The sequence below is a fragment of the Lampetra fluviatilis genome, chromosome 8, assembly GCF_964198595.1.
Source record: "Lampetra fluviatilis chromosome 8, kcLamFluv1.1, whole genome shotgun sequence".
Classification (NCBI taxonomy): domain Eukaryota; kingdom Metazoa; phylum Chordata; class Hyperoartia; order Petromyzontiformes; family Petromyzontidae; genus Lampetra; species Lampetra fluviatilis.
In genome coordinates, this window is record NC_136282.1 from 1,969,127 (window position 1) to 1,987,310 (window position 18,184).

Genomic DNA, 18,184 nt, shown 5'->3' on the forward strand with positions numbered 1-18,184 from the left:
GGGCAAATGTCTGGATGATTGATAAGGATAAGGTCCACCCATGCAATGGATAAATTAACAGCTTAAGCATGTAAAGGCAACTTCACTTCTTTAATATTAATGAAAAATAAAGTGACTCTTACAATACATCTTGTTTGTTTCTATACTCACTATTAATATACAATCCACTCAAGTTTATTTTATTAAAGATTCCACTAGGTGGCGACAAATTATATTGTTGGATGAAACGTGCTTACGTATGATGACGTAAGCACGTTAGGGTGAGCCCTCCCGGAAGCCATAGAGAATGCATTGCAGCGCCCCCGTTCGAAAAAAAACATCTTTGAATGTAAGTCTATGGGGCCACTCGGGGCGATTCTCAGCTGGAGTGAAATCGCCCAAAAAGAGGCGGTACTCCACAGAACGTGACATGACGCTGATTGGACTATATCCAGAGGCACAGTGACGGCTAGCGTGACTCTGTGGTTGAATGACATTGGTGGTGCGTCGCCCAATCGCCCTAATGAAGAAACCGCCCCTGTGCGGCGTACACTGAGACGCGGGCAGCGCAAGAACAAAACGTGTTCGGGTCGCGACTTAGGAGCAGGAGAATAGGCCGTCGGCATCATCATCATCATAATCACCACCATCAAGCGTAGCAGCGCGGCTTTCATCAGCACGTTCGCACCAGGGTTCACGTTCTGTGTTGCGAACGCAGAATGCGAGCTGATCAACCCGTGAACACGCGCGTGTCTCCGCGTGCGTGTGGGTTGTGGGTCGCTTAGCTTCGAGCGATAAAGTGCATCGGGCATAAGCACGGTGCCAGCTTCATTTCAACCCCCCCACCCAACCCATCATCGGTGGACTGCGTGGTTCTCAGGCGAGCTTCCTGGAACCCTAAGCGCCCACGGACCTGCACACGTGGTTTTTTGCACAGCGCTTTGGGGGAACGGGCGGATGGGGAAGTGTGCATGCATTTGCGGTGGGTAGTGTGGGAGCGTGCGAGAGGTTGCTCGCGAAGCCAGCTGTGGTCAACAGCCCAAGGGCGGGGCTCGCCTCGCACCACATCGGCCAACCTTCCTACGGTCGGAAATTGCCGCGCGCAGCTTTTTGCGTAGCCACAGCCCACAGGGGCCAATCGCGTAGGAAGTGGCTGTTAGTCAGTCAGCCTCGCCCACAGCGGGGTATCTCCAGGTCAAGCGGCCTTGAGTTAACCCCGCAGCCGTAGGGGGAGTTGGACTCCCGTCCCCCGTGATAGCGTCCTCGGACGGCAGAGTCTTGAACCCCCCCCGCTTCCTACCCCCAGGGACGGCGAGCTCACTGGCACGTGACGAGTCTTCCAGCCCCCCCCTCCCCTAGAGTGGCGAAGTTCATTGCGCCACGTGTTGCGAGGGACATGCTTGAATACCGTGGCAGTAAATTACGCTTTTTTGAATGGAAAAACTTGACGCATTTGTCAATGACACCGTGGGTCTTAAAAGTACGTTCTATATCGTATGCCACGTATTGGCCAGTGGACGGTCATAGCACACAGAGAGGCCACAGAGAGAGAGAGAGATTGAATCAATACTTGGAGACGACTTTACACCTCGGGGCCCTGAGAAGAATTACATTTAAAAAATGTTTCCTGATTAACAGTTTTTCACTAACATATGCATAGTTACCTATTAGTAGATATTGAGTAGCAAACACTTAACTAATAAATCATGTATTACTTATACTGGTAGGAACGAAGTGGACCAGACCACCAATAGATTATATCGTCCGTCTGTCCGTCCGCGTTTGTCCGTCCGTCCGTCCGCGTTTGTCCGTCCGTCTGTCCGCATTTGTCCGTCCGTCCGTCCGTGTATCAACATCGCCCCCTACTGCAAACACTTGGCATGACCCTGTCCGACAAGATGGCCGCCCGCTCCCCCTGCGATGTGAATTAAACAAGATGGCCGTCGCTTCCGGCGCATCACGGCAAAACTTTAAACTTCGCTTCAAAATTACTTTACTGAAACGCAGCACGTTTATTTAAAAAATTACTTTACTGAAACGCAGCACGTTTTTTTTAACACAGAGACAAGAAACATTTATTAACACAGAGACGAGATACATTTAATCGCCTTATTTGTGCACGAAAAGCACGGCGCGAGGCCTAGTGCGGCAGGCTTCGCGAGGCCTAGTGCGGCAGGCTTATTAACACAGAGATGAAACGCAGCACGTTTATTTAAACAAAAATTACTTTACTGAAACGCAGCACGTTTTTATAACACAGAGACAAGAAACATTTATTAACACAGAGACGAGATACATTTAATCGCCTTATTTGTGCATGAAAAGCACGGCGCGAGGCCTAGTGCGGCAGGCTTCGCGAGGCCTAGTGCGGCAGGCTTATTAACACAGAGATGAAACGCAGCACGTTTATTTAAAAAAAAATACTTTACTGAAACGCAGCACGTTTTTTTTAACACAGAGACAAGAAACATTTATTAACACAGAGACGAGATACATTTAATCGCCTTATTTGTGCACGAAAAGCACGGCGCGAGGCCTAGTGTGGCAGGCTTCGCGGGGCCTAGTGCGGGAGGCTTATTAACACAGAGATGAAACGCAGCACGTTTATTGTTGTTGTTGTGCATATTGGCAGTGGTGCCTGACTCGGCTGAATCTGCAGCCCGGCAGCGGCAGAGCAGAGGCAGCGAGAGGCCTCGTCGCTGCTGCTATTCACTCGCTTATAGTTTTACCGTGTTCACTACATCTCTGTCGTGTTCACTACATCTGCTGTGTTCACTACATCTCTGCCGTGTTCACTATCATCTCTACATCTCTGTGGTGTTCACTATCATCTCTACATCTCTGTCGTGTTCATTACATCTCTGTCGTGTTCACTATCATCTCTACATCTCTGTCGTGTTCACTATATCTCTGTCGTGTTCACTATCATCTCTACATCTCTGCCGTGTTCACTACATCTGCTGTGTTCACTACATCTCTGCCGTGTTCACTATCATCTCTACATCTCTGTCGTGTTCACTATATCTCTGTCGTGTTCACTATCATCTCTACATCTCTGTCGTGTTCACTACATCTCTGCCGTGTTCACCACATCTCTGCCATGTTCACCACATCTCTGCCGTGTTCACCACATCTCTGCCGTGTTCACCACATCTCTGCCGTGTTCACCACATCTCTGTCGTGTTCACTACATCGTATTCACACGCAAGTATTTCTACTTGTGCTGCAATCTTTGATTATTTAGCTGCTGGCTGCATGTTTGGTGGCGATGCTACCGTTATAGCAGCACCAACTGCGGTTGGTTCTGGGTCCATGGAAACGACGCTTTTCACTGCGAGTTTGTAAAGGGTTCCAGCAGCAAATGCGGTCTCTGTTTCAGCAAGGATCTTTTCAACGTGGGCGTCCAGACAACCATTGGGGTCTTCAAAGTCGTGGTTGTTTTCGGTATCCATGTCGTGCGCGCGAATAAAAACTCGAAGTGCCAAACAAACACTGCTCAATGTAGTACTGTTATATGAATATGCCAAACGCCCGTTTATTCAACTCTATGTAGACGACATAAAATGCACCAAGGTGCCGTTTATTCCCTCTATTTTATTTCACCTTTATACTAGTAAATGCATTCGAGTTTCCCCATCTAAGTTCAATTAATCTCAGATGTGATCGTTTGGAAATGAAAGACTACGAGTATTTAAATCTCACAGCGTTTCTTGTCAAAACAAACACTTTTAATTAACGTTACACTAGAATACAGTATTTTTTTCTTTAACTCCTCTATACCCGGTCGATATCCCTGTACCGGTACTAAGTATTATTCCTACCAGCCCACCCCGCAGGGTCCTGTTACATACACTTAAGTAAAATAGTAAATATTAGTGACATTGTATTATGGGTAGCTCAGTTGAAGTTTCGTATCTTATTGAAAAGAGGCTCATTATCTACTAAGTGACTCATTTATTAATAAAATAAAGCTTTCAATAAATATTTAAATTCCTGAAGCTTGCAAGCAGGGTATGGGAATTTACGGAGACAATTTAAAACTAGTTTTACTTGAGAATCGTTTTAGCACTTACTGTCCAATTTGACCGGACAGTAAGTGCTAAAAGCAGGTACTGTACACAATATTTGAAACTGAAGACGGATAGCACTCAAGAATAAATGTGTGTTTTAAGTGAAGGTGAGCCGTTCAGTCAGCAGTTTTGCTGGCTGAACGGCATTCAGTTTGCACATGTGGTGGCCTGTCCTTTTCCCTTGGCCTCATTTCCACCAAAGGCAAAGACGAGGCCATGGACTGACCGATAGGTCAGGGGATAGTTTCATTTTCCTGCTCCAGTGTTCAAACAGGCCGTTCGCTCTCTCTCGCTTTGTGTATCTCGTCGGCTTGTACAATGCAGACACATGTCTCTTAAAAATGCACGGCTGCTCCTCTTCCACCCCTGCTCCACTTTGACAACAACAAAAAGGCCGAAGGCCGCGCGCTGCAAAGAAGCCGGTCAACTCCATTTGGAGTTACGTAGAATTAAAAAGAAAATAAAAATCACCAAATCCTAATGTGACATCTTTATTAAGAAAAAAAGATACAATTATTGGAATAAAGAAGTTGTGATGCTCGAGGTGGCGATTTGTGTTGAGCGTGGTGAGTTAACTTTGGTTCGAAATTTCGACCGGGATTCTGCATCTGAACGGCCGGTCAGAGCCAGGAGGGAGAGAGAGTCACCTCTTTTGGTGCATATGCAACAAGTTGTGCTTTGCAGTCATCGACGGAACGGCGTAAATCGTTTTTAGTGCGGACGTCAATTTTGTACTGAAGACGACGAAAGCCTGGTGAAGATTGTCCAATTCTCTTGAGCAAAAGGAAGAGGCGAAGACGAAAGAGAAATGATAGCAGAGAAGTAAGGCCATGAATAGTTTTGAAAACTCAGAGAAGTAAATCATCATCATCAGCTATCATCAATCCACTGCTGGATGAATGCCTCGCCCTGCCGCGTGATGCAGCGACCCATCCCGCGCAGTGGCGCAGTGGTCCGCGATGCGCCTCTGCGCCGCGCCGTGCTTGGTCCGGACAATAATGACAACGTGTATAATGACTTTTGTTTCGGACATTAATTACTATTTTACTTGTCATATTTAATTTCCAATGAAGTTAGGTTAACTACCCTGATTTAACTACCATAACCTTAAGATGTCAATCCCCTCCTCCCCCCTAAAAAAACCCTTATAGCTGCGTTAAAATATTTTTGATATATTCCGGTAATATGAATAATTTTGTATTCGTGGTATTAGAGAGAGGGAGAAGGGAATGTGTTTTGTCGCCAGGAGTGGTAGGCTGGCTGGGTGGTCCGCAGAAACGTTTGCATCAGGCTGAGTGGTCCACAGGCCAAACAAGTTTGAGAAAACGCCACTCGAGCACCTACGCTCGGGGTCACACAAACAGCAGGGAACCAGAGGAATTACCTCAAAACCCAGTTGGGTTGTCCCCATCCTTCCAGAAAAGTCACAAACAAAAACCGGGAACAAGAGGATACATATGCACTGGTGTTTATTATTATGCATACCATGTCGTCAAGTACATTGCTGTGTACGCACATTAGCATCGCAACGTGGACTGATTATTTGTACATTGTTGTTTAATTAAAACAATTGTCATGAAAAAAACCAAGCGGGGCCCGTTGCATGTTGGTTGAACCCCCTCTCTGTCATCGTGATCACAGACAATCTGGGAGTGGGGAGTGGATTCCTGCAAGGTACGCGACTGTAGTGCTGCACAGAGATGTATATCTGCATGCGGCTGCAGTGCTGCACTGGAGAACAGTCCTTCATGGTGGACATTTCACCGTGCTTAACAACCTCAAGTGCTTACAAATAAATATAAAGAATAAAATTGATCAGTAAATGAAATGCTAAGACAAAACTTATATATGTATAAACTGAAAGCATTGACTCAGAACTCCTGATTGATACAGGGAGACAGTTCCACAAGGCAGGTGTTGTAGAAAGAGAAAGACACAGCCCGCAATATTTTCGGCTGAGCTTGTACCTGCAACAGTGCAGCATTCATCGAAAGCTTCAAATCAAGTTTCCACACAACTCACACTTAACTTCAAATTTAGCAATCTTTAAAAGAACGTAATCAACCAGTGTTGTGTTTACCGACTCTCTGTGTTGCATTGCATTACATTTCCAAATTTGACTAAGTTTGTTTTCTCAAACTTCCTATTTCTTTCTCTAAATTTTACCAGGTTTGTCAAGTTCCAATTTTCTTTGTCTACAGGTCCATTTTCTCTCATCCGGCCGCTCTCATTGACATGGTAATTTATCTGCCCCCCCTCTCTCTCTGCCCCCCTCTCTCTCTCTCTTCATAAGGCCGCGACACAGAGTCGTTGTTTCTCTGTGTCTCTGTGTGTGTCTCTCTCTCTCTGCTTGTGTGTCTCTCTATGTGCCTCCGTGTCTGTGTTTTGTCCCTCTCTCAAATTTAGTAATCTTTGGAAGAACGTAATCAACCAGGTAGGGTGTTTACTGTTGTGTTAGCCGACTCTCTGTGATGTATTGCATTATATTTATAAGTTTACTAGGTTTGTTTTCGCATTCATTCGTACCTGATGATGGTTGCTTGTGTTGCAATCGAAACGTCGTATTCTATTGTTTAATTTATTTTCTTTCTACGTGATTTTACCGAAAGACCCAAAGAGTAATTCCTGCAGTCACGACAGCTTAAAATCAAGAATGATTATTATAATTGTATTTATCCAGGAAGTCAAAGGACTCTTTTTGCAGAAGGGTCCAGCATTGGGTTTTTATTTTAAGATGTTTTTTTTTCCGGCAATGAGCGACAGGTCGTGTTTATACGCGTGGGAGGAAAACCGGAGCGCCCGGAGAAAACCCACAGACGCACGAGGGGGCAAAGCTCTATCCCCGTACAGATGAAAACAGATGGTGTATTAGTCTCCTCCCTATTCTGCCTTCTCCTGGCGAGCCAGAGTATGGCACCTTCTCGACGCTCATGGGAAGGATGTTTGACAACGTGTGTGTGTGTGTTTGATCCAACAACCCTCGCCTCCATGGTGTTGCCAAGTGGGGATCATGTGATGTGGTTTTCAACACGTTTTACAATTGTATCACTTGATCAGTTGTATCACTTGATCAGTGCTACGGGTAGAAGAAGCGCCAAGCAGAAAACAGTTATTGTCGGACCAACGCCTGGGGAAAGATAGTGAGAGCGCTGCCCTTTTGCGAGGCAAACCGTTTATAGGTAAGATGAAATGTGGAACACTGTTATCCAATTTTAACTGTCATGTCGTTCAGTGCAACACCATTGCAGCAGTTTTTGCATCGGCCAAATACATCGACTTCACGCTTTCCGGTGTGCTCACACCCAGTCGGAAGGCACGACTCTCATCGTATCTTGCAAGCATGTAATGTGACCACAACATTTGCATGTGCAATGCTCTCAGCCTTGCCTAAGCCACCAGCTCGAAGAACTAACTGTGGTCGCATTCTTAATTTCCTCTTGTATGCGTATAGGCGTTATTGGTTTTCATTATTATTATTAAACGCTTTTATTTAACTCACTCTGTCTGTTGTTGTCGTTGTTGTATTCTCAAATCTTGTAACTCAATTTTAACCCACTTCCCAATGTGGTATCGACTACAAACTTGGTATACCTACACTGTATGTCACACTGATGTCAATACTATATTATATCATAAACAATATACACGCCCCACGCTTTTATTTTTAGTCAGTTACAACAACAGTATATTAAACATATATAATGCAAAGTACTTGAACATAATTTGTTTTACTTTTTAGTACATTTCATAAAAGCGTGTTTATTTATTTATTTTAAAATATATTATTATTCACTGTATAACAGCAGTTACAGTTATTCCGGCTTTTCTTAAGTGTAAGAAACCTTTCATTTTCGTAAATTAAAATCTCTCATTCACAGTAGCATATCCAGGTTCCGTTGGTAATACTCCTGTACATTTTAACAATAATGCCAGAACTATCCAAGTTTTTTGCTTAGATCACGTAAATATAAATGCGTCGTTAAACCCGCCACCACCCGACAGCAAATTAGTAAGGTTTGTCACGTAAACAAAACATGCCAATTCGTTACTAGTACAGCACACAGGTATGTTGGAGAGTAAACTCACAACATTTAACATTGGAGTACTAGGTTTCGCCAGTAATTATTCTGAAATTATAACCAGCCTCTTCAGGCGACAACCAACTCTGCTTGACAGCCAACGCTGGCTAATCGCCTGATGATGCAAGTTGTAATCACCGGCGAAACGTCGTACTGGAATGGTAAATGTTGTGGGTTTACTCTCCAACACACCGGTGTGTTGTACTGGTAATGAATTGGCACGTTTTGTTTACGCGACAACCTTACTAATTGGCTGTGTCGGGTGGTGGCGGGTTTAACAACACGTTTATATTTAGGCGATCTAACCCAAAAACCTGTATTATGGATACTTATATTCCCCACAAAGACGCTTATGATTATACTTTGTGCAATGTATTTGCCAGAGGTGGGACAAAGTCATTGTTATGCAAGTCACAAGTAAGTCTCAAGTCTTTGCTCTCGAGTCCCGAGTCAAGTCGAGTCAAAGATGAGGCAAGTCCCAAGTCGAGTCAGAAGTCAAAGCCTGCAAGTCTCAAGTCGAGTCCAAAGTCCTACCATTTTAGTTTCGAGTCATTTCAAGTCCTCTTACCACAGAAATAAAATTTATACAAATCATGTATGTCTGTAAGATTTGTATTTATTTAAACCTCTTTTTATACAATGACATTAATCAAACACAGTAAAAAACAGAAAATTTAATTTTCACAAAAAATGCTCTTATTTCAACAGCATATTGCACTAGAACAATGCACAGCAGCTTCAGTCCTGTATTGCATTGACCTCATATTGCAAAACAGTTTAACTTTCAAATAGACATGGGTTCTTTTAGCCTAAACTTTTTTAAACATGTCATCAATAAAATCCTCACTCCTCAAAATTATCACTTCTGAAAAACTGGACCAACCTGATAATATAATTGGAATGCCTCCATAGAGACTGGTGTGTATGAGAGAGAGAGAGAGAGCTGTGTGGACAGGTGATGAGCAGAGAGTGAGTGTGTGTGCGCATGCGTGCTGTGGACAGGTGGAGGGAGGCCCCTACACTGCATTGCATTTGCAAAAGATCAAATTGGCCAAAAGTTTGTCAGTCATTTGTGCACGATGGGGACGCAGAATGATGCCACCATGGCTGAAAACTCGCTCCACTGGAGCACTAGAAGCAGGCACTGCCAAGACTCGGATGGCTACTTGAAAGAGTGAAGGAAGAGTCTTACTGTTCAGTGCCCAGAACAAAAGGGCATTCTGTCCTTCTGCCATGTCAATTTAGTGACTTAGCTGTACTGCTGGTGGGGTCCCAACATCCCTTTTCTGCCTCTTATGGTATGCAGCAAACAGCCCTTCTCCTTCCATGTCCTCTAGTTCTTCTTCAGCAGGCACCGGCACAGGCACAGGTTGCTCCGTCTCTGCAGCATCTTTCAGGATCAATTCTAAAAAAACGTGTCACAACAGCATAAACAAAAGAGCTCTTATTACCATTACTGATGTTGATGATACTGTGCAAGACTGAAAATTGTTATTATTGTTAAAGTCAGATTAATATCACATTCGATCCTAGATCAGATTAAGATCAAATTATTTTACGTTGCATTTAAGTTGCATTGCAAGTCAATAAGATTTACCTTTAACTCGTTGTGCCACCTCTGCCTTGATGTCACGGTTGACCAGCACATGGGGCTCAATCCACAGCAGACAAAAGGCTGGATCCAAGGCAGCTGCTTTCAGGTAGACTGTGTCTGAAAAGGGGGCAGTGAGCCATTTTCACATTAATGAAGATCCCAAGAAATCTTTTTTCCAGGGATGCCTGCAGACCTCTGACCAGGCCGCTCAGGAAACGAACTTGAGGCTTCAGCTTCTCAAGATGGTGATTGAGGGACAAGACGGATGGAACAACTGCACTGATTGTAATGACTTTCTCCCCCTGTGTCAAATCAGTTGCTTCTCCGAACGGTTTCAAGATGTCCACCAACTCCTTCAGCAGATTCCACTCTCGTAGTGTGAATGATAGTTCTTTATGCCCGGCCTTCTCAAGAACTGCGCAGAGCTTTTGCTGATCACAATGAAGGACTGCTTTCACCTGCCGCAGTGTAGAATTCCACCTCGTGCTCACTGCAGCAGGGATGCCTCTGTGCTCCCCAAATTCACCATCGAATATGTCTTTAAACGTTGTGCTTGTGTGGAGCAGGGAGCTAAGTTTTGATAACTTGGAGAGAGAAGGACATGCCGCTTTTGTTTCTTTCAAACCGTCTCCCACCACCAGCTGCAATGTGTGTGCAAAACACTGCAGGCGCTGTTTCTTTGCCATAGCAGCATCGACGGTTTGCTGGTCTTCTAGGGTTAAGTCATGCCATAGCTCAGGATCATCAAGATTATTTCCAGCATCATCATCTTCCTCCTGTTCGCTGGGGAAGCAGACCGTAAATGCCTTGCGCATGTTAGCAGCATTGTCACTAATGATATAGTCCAATTTAGCTTTGATGTTGTATTCATCACATATTGCCTCAAATTGGTCACAGATGCGCTCCGCTGTGTGAAAGCCTTTGAAGCAGTTGCAGGCCAAGAGATTTGTCTTTAGCTGTACCCTCTCTGCATCTCTCTCCATCCAGTGCACAGTGACACCAAGGAATCCCCTCATCTTTCGATCAGACCAAATGTCCACAGTGACTGAAACATGGTCAGTGTTGCTCAATTGAGTTTTTAACTTTGAACGTCTCTCCTCAGCAAGGCTCTCTGTTTTTATGGTCAGCGTTCGGCGACAGACTGGGGTATACTTGCTGTCCAGCACAGCCAGAAAGTGACGAAAGCTCTTATTTTCCACAATAGATAGAGGAAAATTGCAATCAATAATCAAGTCAGACAGTATCGCATTGGAGATGGCCTTCTGCTGTGGGTGGCTCATGCTGTAACGCCCTACACGAGTGTCCAGGAATTGTGAGATTGAAGGCTGTTGTGGTTCATCTACGATGCTTTTGTTCATCTGGTATTCTTCATACCTGTAACAGAAAATAATATGAAACAGATGTCAGAAAATCCCTTATAGCCACACATGTTGTATTTGAAACTACTCTTTACTCATATCAATGTTGTTGTGTTAATATTCATTGTCTATTGTACACTACGGTATACGATAATACATTTCAGTTTCAGTGTATGCAATATTAAGAATATTTTCACTGCTTCAAAAGTCATAAGAAAGCCCTTTCCTTCAAGAAACTGAAGTCATATGCTTTATAGCAGTGGTTTTCAAAGTGGGGACGGGGACCCCTGGGTGCCGCGAGGGGGTGCTAGGGGGGCCATGGCAAGTTGGCATGAAAAGTATAGCAAAACAAAATAATTGAATAAATTAAATAAGTAAAATAAACCAAATTAAACCAAAAATAAGCTAAACAATATCCCCATTAGTTAAGAACTGCACTATAATAATCTATTGCATCTCTGAACATTACTACTATAATCGTAATTATTTTATTATATACTGTATATATCCCAGTGGTGCGCTGCCTCACAGACCTAGACTACGGTAGCACGCTATGTCCATGCGCTGCCTGCTGTTTGGGCATGATATGAAAAGGGAAGGCTAATGGTGGATCTTCTGTGACTGTGTCATCATTTTCCTCTTTACAGTGTATATGTCTTACTATGTTTCCTGTTGTACTTGGATGGGTTTAGGGATGCACCAACTCCATCGAGTTGTGAAAGGAGGTGCACAAAAAAAAGAGTATGGCACGGCCCATGTCAGGGGGGCCTTGGCTGGAATCTACTGGTATATGGGGGGCCTTGTCATGGTAAAGTTTGGGAACCCCTGCTTTATAGTTCACTCTCTCCTGCACACCAGATTCCATGGTGCCTTGCTGCATCACACAGCAATTGCAGGTCTACTGCTGCCTCATTCATTGTTTAATTGTGATAGTTTATGTCTTCAGCGACAGTTCAGCTTAGTTGTGATTAACCAAAATTACATAAACGACCTCAATGAGGCAGCACACCAGCCACTCTGAAACTGAACGATTGAAAGAGTAAAACTGGAAGGCCTGTTTTTGTCTCATGTGTGTTGGAGAGACTGAGATATACATTTGTGTTTATCCGTCTAGCAGCAAGGTAGAAATGATACTTTAAAACGGACGTTGACATGATGTTGAAGAGGTTTTCCATCTGAGTGTGCTACACTCATGTACCTCATATAATCGGGGTTCAAAAATCCCTATTTTTGTAAGCATTAACCAGCAAGGGAGACGTGCGTTTACTGTCTCGTTGATACAGTAAATATGCAGCAGCTAGTAAGTTACGGTACATCCGATAAGGTGCTTAGCATTCGTTCAAAACTTACCTTTCTTTGTGCAACTTCAGGTGTCGAACAAAGTTAGACGTTGTGGCAGCACCGTCTGTAATCTTCGACCCGCATGTTTTGCAAATTGCAACTCGTTTTTTGTCGACTACATCGTAATTTTTATAGCCAAACGAAACTATCTTCGGTATCATTTTGCCAACTGGCGCGTTGTTGCTTGTTGCGCTTCATTGGTTGTCTTGCAATGTGCCTGCTTAGATGCTGTCCAATCAAAACAACGTGGGACTACAGTGATTGGATGTCGTGCAGGCAGCGCGCGTGCTCTCTGCATGCATACAGGTGGTGCACATTTTTTTCACAGATGCAGATAAACTGAGAGCGGCGCGGCCGTGTGAACATTTTTTCCCCCAGTTTTCATGGGAAGTAGCAAGTCTTCTCGAGTCAAAAGGCGCAAGTCCAAGTGAAGTCACGAGTCATTGATGTTAAAGTCCAAGTCGAGTTGCAAGTCTTTGTACATTTTGTCGAGTCGAGTCTGAAGTCATCAAATTCATGACTCGAGTCTGACTCGAGTCCAAGTCACATGACTCGAGTCCACACCTCTGGTATTTGCATAGATCAGTGTCAAACTAGGATCCATTTCATGGGTGCAGGCGCAGACAAAAATGTGACCTGTTTGTCACGAAACCACATTCTTTGATGACGTGCGTTTGGAGTTGTTTTCCACCAGCACCAGGGTTTGTCGTGTTCAAAAGCATACTCTGTAAAAATAGAAAATACTATTTGGATGCCAAACAATGAGTCACAGGGCGTCGATCGTTGTGCCGAGATTTACTTAAAATATTCCGAAATAGCAGCCAACAGGTTTATCCAAGGTATCAAGAATGGTTTGAACTGTAACTATAAACTACTGGAATGCTGTAATCGATGAGTGGGCTGGTTACTGATTCGAGATAAGCTCAGCCCACAACCGGTCAGTGCTCTGCGATACGGATAGTGCAATCACCACTACCATTAATACTTTCCTTGATAATGGATTTCGTTTTAATTGTAGGAGACAGTGGCCATACCAATCCAGAGTGTTTACTTGTTATTTATAAGAGCAGGGTGTCTGAAATGTCATGTGTTTGTTAAACTCGCGACGGAGGACTTATATAAGCGAGCGACACAAGAGTGAGAGATTCCATGCCTCGACAAAATCCAACAGTAGTGGTCTCTTAAGGCACATCAACACATTGAAAAACAACCACACGCATAGCGTGAGGAGTTCTCCAACAACATTTTGTATTGGGAAAGGATTAAACCATGAAAATCACAAAATCCTTGTGGATGACTTTTCATAAGCCACCAATTGTGGACATGGACTCGAGCCGACGACCTCTCTTGGGGGACAAGAGGGCAAAGGCAGACAATGGTTTGTCGCAGGCCTGCAGTTTCCACTTGTTGGGCTGCCTCCTTCTTGTAGAGCTCTTCGAGAGGGTGACCTTCTACGGGATAGTTTGCAACATGATACTCTTCTGCACGGTAAAGCTGGGCTATCCAAACCACGCCGCCGCCACCATCAACCTGTGCTTCGTCGGCCTCAGTGTCACTGCCGCCACCGTGGGGAGCATGGCAAAGAACGTGATCAGCCGGAACCGTATCATTTACATCAGTTCTGTGCTGCATCTTGCAGGTAAACACCACGCTTCGCACCGCCGCTTTGCACGGTTGGCTACGTACGGCGCGAAAGAAGTTCAACGTACATACGCACAACACTTGCTTCGGCGATAACATTTTAATTGATTTGTTTACTTATTGTGTTACTGTCCCCTTCCAACGCTGTTCGTAACAAACAAAAAAGTTGCAGCCAAATGCGAACATTTGTTTAATTCGTGCACCTGCCAATAATGTATGCCGGAGATATTCGAGAAAGTGATTTTACAATAAAGAAGGAGGAACGTTATTGGAACGCTCACTCACTAGTCCCCACAGTGGGATCCCCATTTAACAATGCGCAAAAAACATACCGTGCTCATATGCAGCATGTAGAGGACCCTGGCACGGTGCAGTGGTCAGCACACCGGACTTGCAATCCAGACGTGGCCAATGCGGTTCGATCTCCCGGCAGTTGAAACAACGGTGCAAGCTTCTTCAATCCTCACCGCCTCTCCTCGCCGCCTCTGTGCCCACAGCAGTATCGGGCGCACGGTCATTCAGTCGGCGAGTCGCGTGTTATGGCGTAAAGCGTGGATACTCTCACGTCTTCCAAGATGTCTTGCCAGTGTGGAGGAGTAGGCTAAACACACTCTCTAGAAGGGCCTTCTAGAGCTCCCCCTATAAAGGAGGCCTTCTATAAAGGGATTCCTTTATAAGGAGGAGGCCCTTCTGACTGCAAGCAGCGTGAGCAAAGTTATAGCAGGGGTGGACCTTCTATACAGTCGAATGGTTCTTGCGCATTGGCTTTTTATCTGCAATGCCTCGTGATTCAGAGTTTAATTACGCATTAAAAGCCACCTTGACTGTGGTATTGTGGTTGTGGTGGTGAGCGGCGACCCAAGTTCGGTTTCCGCTCACGGCCACCAACACCAGTGACGATTATCTGAACAGGTCCTTGCCCTCCCCTAGATCGACTCAGCCGCAAATGAGTACTTGGTGTGGCGTGTAAACACCACTGGGAAGACAAAGGCGGTCGGGCGTGGTTCTGGTCACCCACCCCCTCGTGTGCCGTGACGGCTTTCATAGGTGCTCGCTAACAGCACTTGCTCCAAACGTCTATTGAGGCTTTCCGTTGGATCTTTGTCATTGTGGTGTGAAGTTTATTTGATGCTGCGTGTTGCCTCCCACTTTAAATGCAACATCTCTGTGTTAAAATTAAGTAATACTATAGGTGACAATTACAGTTGTGATGGCAGAAACGATCAACAGACAACTCACCAATATATCACATTTTACGTATTTTTTTGGCTGTGAATGCTTACATTTTTAAGCGTTCGAAGAGTACATCAATAAAGATTACGGGGTAAAATTTGTACATGAATATAAATGTTTACATTAACAGTGGTGATAAATGTACATATAAAACAAAGAATATGTCTGGCGCAGAGCTGACTTTTAAATATATTTTTATTGAAGCATTTTAAATATAAGCGACTTAAAAAAAAACGTTCACAAATGTATTTATTTCACAAACAATGATGAAGCCAAGAGTGTATCTCAAAAGGGACCTCAGCGAGACTTTGCAAACCTGCCCAAAACCGTTTAAGACATGAATATGGAGTGTTCCAGTTACACCCAGAGATTCACAAATGGTGCTATGTGTTTTGACCACAGCATGATACTGCATTTACATTTTACGTAAAATTTAATGCATTGATAGCCAGTTACCGAGGACGTGTGTACTTTTACATGTTTAGTGGTTTCATGGATCTGGCTCTAATTAATTTGAATAAGGCACTGTCAGTAAAAAGATAGCGAGAGTTAAAATCACGATCGGAGGCATCTCCCGTGGGCCCTCCAGGGTCAATAACGTGAAGTGATCAAGTGGCTGTTTTTTTTAAAGACTGGACCTGCCATGGGAATGTAGATTTTCTATCACGAGCTCAGGGTCAATTAAGAACCAGTTTGTGTGAGGTCAGACCAATGGGGAAATTGTCCTCTGGCCTTGGATGTGAATTTCACCAAATTTATGAGCATTGCTCAATGCCCATCTAAGCATGCGAGATGCTTTGACATTGTCGTTGTAGAAAGATACATTCGCTCTTGTGACCATAACTTTTGTGCAATCCCTGCCTGGTGCTTTTTTTTTTTATAAACTTGCGTTGTTACTTTTGTCACAGGCACGACTCGAGATACGGTACCACCGGGTAATACTGGACAGCAATTTAACGTCGTAGAAATCGATTGTATTGCATCTCTGTATATACAGAATTAGGATAAAATGAGGGAAATACCTACAAATCTCGTACGTTATATGTGTTTGTGTCCGTTTAGGTACAACGCTTCTTCCAGTGATGGCGTTTCCCTTCGATGATTTCTTCATGGGCCATGACCACGTGATCCACAAGCTTTTCCGCTGGCAGCAGGAGCTGCTCCTCTTCGTTGCCCTGCTGCTCATCGGCCTGGCAGTCGGGGGATTCAAGGCCACCATGGGCCCCATGGTGGCTTCTCAACTCGGCCAGTGCCCAGGAATAAAGCTCTTCTCCATTGAATGGTTTGCAGCGCTATGGTCACCCTAGGTGCAGTCAACCGTGAAGATCAGATATGCCTCAGCCTATTAGGAGTCGTTGAGGTGTGCGGGTTCGAAAAACACGATTATCACTCGGCGAAATCATAGTTAAAAAAAATTTATTAACAAATTCCTATGCACACTGCATATATCTTATTTTGAAGTGAAGAAACAAAACGGGAACAAATACAATATTTAAAATGAAGAACAAGTAAAGTTAAATCAACAAACTTGCCAGTATTTCAATGGGAACTATGGGCCTGCTTTTGGCTGAGATGGTCAATGTCCGGTTCCATATTTGTCACTGCTAGTCGTAACAAGTGATGCAAGTGTGCATCCGTTAGTCTAAATCTGGTTGGAGATTTCAAATGTTTCATTCTGGAAAAAGTCTGTTCACAGACATAAGTGCTGCCAAAGATGGTTGCCATTTTGAGTGCATGGTTCCTGAGATGAGGATATGTCTCAGAGGGGAGAGATGCATAGAAATTATGAAGGCTGCTTGACTTGAATGCGTCTTTCAGAGAGTCACAATTCTGCAGTTCAGCCAGTTCCATTTGGTAAATTGTATCCACATTTTCAATGTCAATAGAAAATGGGTTACGGAAAAGCTGTATGTCCTGTTCATGGAGATGAAGCTCTTTAAATCTAAATTGGAACTCCTTTTGCAATTTTTCCAGTGAATCCACACATGTTTTGTTTGGGAATTGCAACCAATGGTTTTTCCGCTAACAGATTTTGAGTTGTGGGGAGATGGCAGAAGTTTTCCTCCTTAACTTGTTTGATGAGGAGGCCTAATTTTACCTCAAATGCTTTGACATGTGATTGCATATCACAGATGAGCTTCCCCTTTCCTTGAAGTTGCACATTGAAACTGTTGAGTAGCTCTGTTACATCTGTCAGAAAGGCAAGGTGCCATTTCCATTCTGCATCATTGAGCTCTGGTACTTCTTTGTTTTTTGAAAGCAGAAAAGCTGTAATCTGTGGAAGTAATTCATAGAAACGTTTCAAAACTCTCCCTCGACTCAGCCAACGGACTTCTGTGTGGTACAGAACATCTTCATAGTCAACATTTAGTTCAGACAGAAATTCCTGAAATTGTCTGTGGTTTAGTGCATGAGCTCTAATGAAGTTAACACAAGATACCACAATTTTCATAACAGAGTCCCACTTCAGTGATTTATTACACAGCGCTTGTTGGTGGATGAGGCAGTGTATGGCTATTGGATGAGAATGGTTATGTTTGTCCATCTCTTGGTTAATGCGAGCAATTACTCCTTTCTTAGACCCCACCATGCTAGGAGCACCATCAGTTGTCACACTGGCTAGTTTAGCCCAGTTCAGCTCCAAACCATTCACAGTTTGGCAAACTTTTTAATAGATATCCTCTCCTGTAGTTGTTCATTTGATGCTTTGCAGTGCAGCAAGCTCTTCTGTGACTTCGAAATAGTCATTCGTCCCACGAATAAAAATTAAAAGTTGTGCAGAATCACGAACATCATTGCTTTCGTTGAGTGCCAAGGAAAAATAGGAAAGTTTTTTTGTGGAGTTTTGCAAATGCTGATGCAAATTGTCTCCCATTTCTTCAATCCTCC

The 18,184-nt window shown here is 44.0% G+C and overlaps 1 protein-coding gene across 1 annotated transcript in view; it reads left to right on the forward strand.

Annotated features, from left to right (window-relative positions):
• Window positions 1–13,744: 13,744 nt before the first annotated feature.
• The window catches only part of SLC15A5 (solute carrier family 15 member 5), a 37,193-nt gene continuing 32,753 nt past the window's right edge, over window positions 13,745–18,184 (forward strand). The window contains exons 1-2 of the mRNA XM_078859372.1: window positions 13,745–14,060; window positions 16,358–16,577. Of these exons, the coding sequence (XP_078715498.1) occupies window positions 13,745–14,060; window positions 16,358–16,577 (536 nt within the window). The remainder of the gene's footprint in view (window positions 14,061–16,357; window positions 16,578–18,184) is intronic.